The sequence below is a fragment of the Cetorhinus maximus genome, chromosome 9 (genome assembly GCF_964194155.1).
Source record: "Cetorhinus maximus chromosome 9, sCetMax3.hap1.1, whole genome shotgun sequence".
Taxonomy (NCBI): domain Eukaryota; kingdom Metazoa; phylum Chordata; class Chondrichthyes; order Lamniformes; family Cetorhinidae; genus Cetorhinus; species Cetorhinus maximus.
Window position 1 is genome coordinate 95,173,699 of NC_135887.1, and position 8,210 is coordinate 95,181,908.

At 49.7% G+C, this 8,210-nt stretch overlaps 1 protein-coding gene across 1 annotated transcript; it reads left to right on the forward strand.

The window, feature by feature from the left end:
• The first annotated feature begins 6,523 nt into the window (after positions 1 to 6,523).
• LOC144684838 (ATP-sensitive inward rectifier potassium channel 11-like) lies at positions 6,524 to 7,865 on the forward strand. Its single transcript, XM_078549129.1, has one exon. It carries the CDS (start codon positions 6,592 to 6,594, stop codon positions 7,825 to 7,827), a length of 1,236 nt encoding a protein of 411 aa, XP_078405255.1. The 5' UTR covers positions 6,524 to 6,591; the 3' UTR covers positions 7,828 to 7,865.
• The last annotated feature ends 345 nt before the right edge of the window (positions 7,866 to 8,210 follow it).

Here is an 8,210-nt window from a genome sequence, read left to right on the forward strand (position 1 = left end):
GTATCTTTCTCAGGGTGAGGAATATTGTCAATCAGGTATTCAAACCAAATGGGTGAGGGCTGGTCCTATCCCCTTCAATTGTAGTAAATGATAAGAAATGTAAAGACGCACGTGGAAAGATCGGAAAATCCACAGCCCAATCTCCAAGTATGTTGAAGCTGTGAGCTACCTCGAGCATTTTGACGTTTTGCAATGTGCTAGCAGACTCTACTGTTGCCCGGTGCCATTCGTTTCTAGTTATTTGGTCACTCGAAGTAACTAGTTGTGAACACAGCTCTCATGCTTTTGGCTTTTCATCTCCTGCGCCCAGGGGGCATTCAGAACAAGTAGCAGGCGCAAGTTCCACTCGGACGAAGGTCTATTTGATGCTGGATTGGATGAGTAGCTGGGCTCCCGATCTATTCCCATTCGGGCAACACATCACAATCCCGTAGCACCCTGTGCCACAAATATCTACCAAGCCGGTCAACGAGATAAATGCAGAAGTTAGATTTAATCCGATTCTTTGATAGCTGCAACAATCTAACATTCACACGTAATGTTATCCATCCCACACTCTGCAACTGTGCACCACCAGAGTCAGCGATCACAACAACCAGCCAGGGCTCTATTTGGAGCTCAGGAACATGAACGCAATGAATACGAAGCGCCCAGTTTGCCGATGAACTATTCGCGCCGCAAACGTCCCCCCTGTTCAATGCCGTACCCTTCCGTTACAATACCTCAGTAGCTCTGGGTTACTAAGATTACTAACGCACCTGATAGCCATAATTTGGCTAAATTTTTGTTGCTTGCTACAATTGCCCCGCTATACGCCCACCACTGGGTCCAAGGACCCTACAACGTACATTGAAAATGATGATTACAAATAAAAACAGAGCTAATTATTCATTTGGCGAGATTAATTTCTCTTCGAAATCTATAGATGCCTGCAACAGTCCACAGCAAAATTCTTTAACAAGTGATTCGAATTGAATGATGGTCTAACTGAGCTGCTGAAGGGGCGTAACTTTACAATTAGAGTTCGGCCATCCATGAAGCATTTCTTCACACAAAGGCGAGTGAAAATCTTGAACTCTACCCCCACGACACCACCCCCCCCACCAAAGTTGTTGAGGCCAGGTCAATTGAAATTTTCAAATCTGAGGTTGATTTTTTTTGTTAGGCAAGGCTATTAAGGATATGGACCCAACGTGGGTAAATGGAGTTAAAACACCAATCAGCAACGGTGTAATTGAAACAAGATCAAGAGGCTGGACGCAATTCCTGTTCCTTTATTTTCACTCATAACTGCATTCAGAACACCAGCCACTTACAGTATCATGTCAAAGTGCTGTAAAGCCATTGGAAGTGATGAGATGATTATCCCAAGCGTTAGGAGACTGAATTATGAGGAAGGACTCCAGGAAATCTGGGATTATCCGCCTTGCCGAGAACATAAATATATGAAAAGCTAAATCCAGAGTTTTACCTCACACTAAATTACGACAGAGGGTAAAGATGTTTTGTTTATAAAGAGAACATAGCCCGTTCCTACCCTATAGGATTTGCTTTTTAAACTGTGTTTAGGTGTATACAGCTCTGTCATGTTACAGTTCCAGCAAAGCAGGAGACAGGCTATTTGTGCCTATCTTGAAACGCAAACAGCCTAAATAAATACATCCTCGGACAGTTAATACTAACATAAGTCTTAGGACACTACAGATCTCGTTTTGTCACCTGAGTATGTGGACATTCAAGTGCTAAATGCCAGCACGAAACAATTTCAGGACAAAAAAAGTCACCCTTAAAGCTTCCTGTGACCTTAAATTACTGAAGTTTTGCTGCTCTTAACGCATATTTAAATGGCAACTTTGGCCTTGCTGTTAAGCGGTTCCCACAGGGGACCAAAAACTGCAGAACAAGTGGCGAGTTGGTGGATCCACCTGACTACAGAAAGAAGCCTGCTTATGAGAGGTGGTCCTCTCACAGTCACAGAATCATACAGTTCAGAAGAGGCCCTTCGGCCCATCGAGTCTGCACCGACACGTGAGAAACACCTGACCTACCTAATCCCATTTACCAGCACTTGGCCCATAGCCTTGAATGTTATAAAACCATAAGACATAGGAGCAGAAATTAGGCCATTCGGCCCATCGAGTCTGCTCCGCCATTCAATAATGGCTGATAAGTTTCTCAACCCCATTCTCCCGTAACCTTTGATCCCCTTACCGATCAAGAACCTATCTATCTCGGTCTTAAATACACTCAATGACCTGGCCTCCACAGCCTTCTGTGGCAATGAATTCCATAGATTCACCATTCTCTGGCTAAAGAAGTTTCTTCTCACCTCTGTTCTAAAAGGTCTTCCCTTTACTCTGAGGCTGTGCCCTCAGGTCCTAGTCTCTCCTGCTAATGGAAACATCTTCCCCACATCCACTCTGTCCAGGCCTTTCAGTATTCTGTAAGTTTCAATCAGATCCCCTCTCATCCTTCTAAACTCCATCGAGTATAGACCCAGAGTCCTCAAACATTCCTCATATGTTAAGCCTTTCATTCCTGGGATCGTTCTTGTGAACCTCCTCTGGACCCTCTCCAGGGCCAGAACATCCTTCCTGAGATACGGGGCCCAAAATTGCTCACAATATTCTAAATGTGGTCTGACGAAAGCCTTATAAAGCCTCAGCAGCACATCCCTGCTTTTATATTCTAGTCCTCTCGAAATAAATGCCAACATTGCATTTGCCTTCCTAACTACCAACTCAACCTGCAAGTTAACCTTAAGAGAATCCTGGACTAGGACTCCCAAGTCCCTTTGCACTCCAGATTTCTGAATTCTCTCCCCATTTAGAAAATAGTCTATGCCTCTACTTTTCCTACCAAAGTGCATGACCTCACACTTCCCCACGTTGTATTCCATCTGCCACTTCTTTGCCCATTCTCCTAACCTGTCCAAACCCTTCTGCAGCCTCCCCGCCTCCTCAATACTACCTGTCCCTCCACCTATCTTTGTATCATCTGCAAACTTAGCCAGGATGCCCTCAGTTCTTTCATCTAGATCATTAATGTATAAAGTGAAAAGTTGTGGTCCCAACACTGACCCCTGCGGAACTCCACTAGTCACCGGCCGCCATCCTGAGAAGGACCCCCTTATCTCTGCCTCCTGCCAGACAGCCAATCTTCTATCCATGCTAGTACCTTGCCTCTAACACCATGGGCTCTTATCTTACTGAGCAGCCTCCTGTGCGGCACCTTGTCAAAGGACTTCTGGAAGTCCAAGTAGATAACATCCATTGGCTCTCCTTTGCCTAACCTACTTGTTATCTCCTCAAAGAATTCTAACAGATTTGTTAGGCATGACCTCCCTTTGATGAAACCATGCTGACTTTGCCCTATTTTACCATGCACATCCAAGCATTCTGAAATCTCATCCTTAATAATGGACTCTAAAATCTTACCAATGACCGAGGTCAGGCTAATCGGCCTGTAATTTCCCATCTTTTGCCTCACTCCCTTCTTAAACAGGGGGGTTACATTAGCGATTTTCCAGTCCTCTGAGACCCTCCCTGACTCCAGTGATTCCTGAAAGATCACCACTTAAGCCTCCACTATCTCTTCCGCTATCTCCTTCAGAACTCTGGGGTGTAATCCATCTGGTCCAGGTGATTTATCCACCTTCAGACCTTTCAGTTTTCCTAGCACCTTCTCCTTGGTAATGGCCACCATACTCACCTCTGCCCCCCGACTCTCTTGAACTTTGGGGATGTTACTCGTGTCTTCCACCTTGAAAACTGATGCAAAGTACCTATTCAGTTCCACCACCATTTCTTTGTTCCCCACTACTACTTCTCCAGCGTCATTTTCCAGCGGCCCAATGTCCACTTTTGCCTCTCTCTTACCCTTTATTTTTCTAAAAAAACTCTTGCAATCTTCTTTTATATTACTGGCTAGTTTACCCTCATATTTAATCTTTTCCCTCCTTATTTCTTCTTTAGTTGTCCTCTGTTCGTCTTTGTAGGCTTCCCAATCCCTTGGTTTCCCACTGCTCTTCACCGCATTTTATGCTTTCTCTTTAGCTTTTACACTGTTCCTGACTTCCTTTGTCAGCCATGGTTGCCTCGTCCTCCCTTTAGTATGCTTCTTCTTCCTAGGGATGAATTTTTGCTGTGTCTCCCAAATTACTCCCAGAAACTCCTGCCATTGCTGTTCCACTGTCTTTCCTTATTCCTTGATTATGACGTGCCAAGTGCTCATCCAGGTACTTTTTAAAGGATGTGAGACAATCTGCCTCCACCACCCTCCCAGGCAATGCATTCCAGACCGTCACCACCCTCTGGATAAAAAAGTTTTTCCTCACATCCCCTCTAAACCTCCTGCCCCTCACCTTGAACCTATGCCACCTCGTGACCGATAGTGTTCGTGTATAGACTATCATTCCAGTTCCATGTCAACTGGGGTCTAAAGGGTGCCAAGACATGTTTTGCAAACCAATCCAGAGTGCATTTAAACTCCCTTCCAATCCTCTAAACACTTACATTTCACTTGCCTGGAAACGTCACACGTGTTTGTAAACATATTTGCTCAGAACCCTTTCCTAGACAGGAAAATTGAACATGAAACCCTCAATACACACATAGTTGGCAGAGTCAAGACCACCTGGGGTGCCTTCATATAAATAAAAGTGGCTTGGATTTCGTGGTAAAAATAACAGCGAGGCTATCAGCACGTATTGTTATTAAAGTGTAAATTGAACACCAACTGTCGACAACAGCACGTGTGCAGCTAAATGTGGAAATCAGGAAGTTGTTGTTTGCACGGTCCTATTGCTCTAGAAACTGTGTAATCGCAGTATCACGCTGATAGACTTGGCACTGGAATGGCAAAGAGTTGCTGGACTTTAGTGACTCACCAGAAATGTTTCACAAGAAAATTTAGGCTTGTCCATTCCAGCACATCTTTTAAAGGTGTGATAAATCTTAATTACTGCCAACCAACTTCTCTGGCACTGAAAATTAACTAACAATTGTGGAGTCTCATTCGTTCACGTTTTAATTATTGCTGGAGAATGAAAAATATACAACTTTTTTCAGCCTTTTTTTCTGTTTCACTTCTCTTTTAAACGCAATCTTTCTCTTTATTTTATTTTCTGTACCCAAATGTGAAACTGAATTCACTATTCCCATTTACACTTCCAGGTTCAGACTTTACCCTACTTAGCTTTCTTATAGCGCATATCCACACTTTTTTTTGTTTTGAGGAATAGTGGGGAGATGATGGAAAGACTCCCGGGCTAATTATCAGCCCGCTGAACGGCGTTATTCTGCACACAGGTTTCAGATGCCCAATAGAAGGTGTTGTGCTGAAATGGTTCTCTGATCAGCACAGATTCCAATGCAAAAGCCCGGAGTAAGTCTGTGGGCAAAATAAATGGCTGGCGCTCCTGGTTCACCGCTGACCACAAAACCCAATCCCGTAACTGGAACCACTGCCGCATGACTAATCCCTCTACTGTGCTAGAACTCACTGCTGACAGGCAGGTTCAAAATATCAAAGGTGATGGGACAACCCCCGCCTCCCCCCCAACAGTTTGTCCTGCCATTCAAACACTGATAAACCACACGGGGCAGGAGATGGTCCGGACACGCTGGGAAACCTCGGGTACACTGCGATCTCTGGCAGTATGTGTGCAGAGAGAAAGAGTTAAGAGAGTTTCCTTGTTCGAGCCAGACATTTCTTTTGCTTCTCTCTCCACAGTATTTGAGTATGTCCAGCATTTTCTCTTTTTTTAATCGTAATTGCTTCAAGTGGGACTGCGGCGTCCCTCCATCAATTCTGGTTGGTCCTTAAAAAAAACCAGGCTGCATTCGCGCTCGTAAAAAATTGAAGCAAAAACGCCCAACTGAAATGCAGCGCCAGTGACATTCACAGCAGAGGAGAGGACCACAAGGAATTCTTCCCAGTTTACACAGCACCAATTCTGATCAGAAATGAATTGCCTGCAAACGGCGAGCTGTAAGTTCAAGTCCAGAGAAGAGCTGCAGCAAAGTACGAGTCAGGGGAGAGGGTGGGGAAGAGAGGGGAGAGGGTGGGGAAGAGAGGGGAGAGGGTGGGGAGGAAAGGGTCACAGGATGAGAGGGAAAGGGCGGAAGGAGAGGGACAGATGGTGCGGGGGAGAGGGAAAAGGAGAGAGCGAGAGGGAACAGAGGGGTTGAGGGGGAGGGGAGAACAGAGGGAGAGGGTGGGGGAAGAGGGGCATGGGGGTGAGGGGGAGAGAGAGAGAGAGACAGATGGTGGGGAGGAGAGGATGGGGAAGAGGGAGAACGAGAGGTGGGGAAGAGGAGCGGCTCCCCTCCCTCTGGGAACAGGCTGGGAGGAGCCGGGAGCTGGTTCTGAACCCTCAGCATTGAGCCAAGCTGTCTGGGTTGATTCGTTCCCCGGACTGCCCTCACTGTTCCCTATCGAGTTACTGGTGTGATTGGCGGCGCCAGCCGGGGCTGCTGGAAGCCGCGATGTCCCCTCCCCGGCTCACAGAGCGCTAGCCGGGCGGAGCCGAGGGCAGTGTGAGCCGGGTCAGCTTCTCCCTCTCTGTCTCCCCTGTCTAATGGGCCGGAGATGTTGGCCAGGAAAGGCCTGGTGCCCGAGGAGTATGTGCTGCGGCTGGTGGAGGACGTGTCGCGGCCCCGGTACCGGGCCAGGGAGCGCAAGGTCCGCTTCGTGGCCAAGAACGGCGCCTGCAATGTGGCTCACACCAACATCCGAGAGCAGGGCCGCTTCCTGCAGGACGTCTTCACCACCCTGGTGGACCTGAAGTGGCGGCACAACCTGCTCATCTTCACCATGAGCTTCCTGTGCAGCTGGCTCCTCTTCGCCATGATCTGGTGGCTCATCGCCTTCGCCCACGGGGACCTGCACCGGGCCGGAGCCGGGGCCGGCCCGGGCCCCGTGCCGTGCGTGACCAGCCTGCACTCCTTCACCTCGGCCTTCCTCTTCTCCATCGAGGTGCAGGTCACCATCGGCTTCGGGGGCCGCATGATCACCGAGGAGTGCCCGGCCGCCATCACCGTGCTCCTCGCCCAGAACATCGTGGGGCTGATCATCAACGCCATCATGCTGGGCTGCATCTTCATGAAGACGTCGCAGGCCCACCGCCGGGCCGAGACCCTGATCTTCAGCAAACACGCGGTCATCGCGCCCCGCAATGGCCGCCTCTGCTTCATGTGCCGGGTGGGCGACCTCCGCAAGAGCATGATCATCAGCGCCAGCATCCGCCTGCAGCTGGTCAGGAAGTCGGCCACCGCCGAGGGCGAGGTGCTGCCCCTCGACCAGATCGACGTGGAGATGGACAACCCGGTGGCGGGGGGCAGCATCTTCCTGGTGGCGCCGCTCATCATCGCCCACGTCATCGGGCAGGGCAGCCCGCTCTACCCGCTCTCGGCCGCCGACCTCCACCGGGGCGACTTCGAGGTGATCGTCATCCTGGAGGGGGTGGTGGAGACCACCGGCATCACCACCCAGGCCCGCACCTCCTACCTGGCCGAGGAGATCCTGTGGGGGCGCCGCTTCGTGCCCGTGGTCAGCCAGGAGGACGGGAGCTACTCGGTCGACTACTCCAAGTTCGGCAACACCGTCAAGGTGCCCATGCCCGAGGCCGAGGCGGAGGCCGAGGGGGAGCTCGAGCTCGGGCCCGGGCCCCGGCCGCCGGGACACGCCGCCCGCGCCGTCACCTTCGACATCTTCCCCCCCGGCAACTCAGTGAGGAGAAAGGCCTCAGGCCGGCGGTCTGATCAAACTGACCCCGGGGAGGAGGAGGAAGAGGAGGTGGAGGTGGAGGGCAGGAGGAGGCCATAAAGACACAGGCACCTCTCCCTCTCTGACCCTCTCCCATCCTGCAGGGAGATTATTTTTTTTTATAACGGGATCTCTTTCAAATGGTCCTTTTTATGCGGGGGGGGGGGGGTGGGGGGTGGTTTGGTGGGGGGCGGGGGTGGAATCTCTTTAAAATGCATTAGTTTCTGAAGAAACTTTGTAAAGCAATAAATCTTGAGCGTCGGGGTGATTTGAAATCGCTTTCTCGGGCCTCAGGGGGTGTCGTAGGGCCCCTAGTGCTGAAGTTAACAGTTCCTCAGACTTAGCGCAAATAGACTATTGGACGGATTTAGTTGAAAGGGAGGCCACAGCTCGCAGGGTCTCAGAGGAGAACATTGCGGCTGAAGGACAAGACAGAAATTCCC

Bases quoted from the DNA above. Each gene is read 5' to 3' on its own strand.
- LOC144684838 (XM_078549129.1), top strand. From the start codon at position 6,592: ATGTTGGCCAGGAAAGGCCTGGTGCCCGAGGAGTATGTGCTGCGGCTG.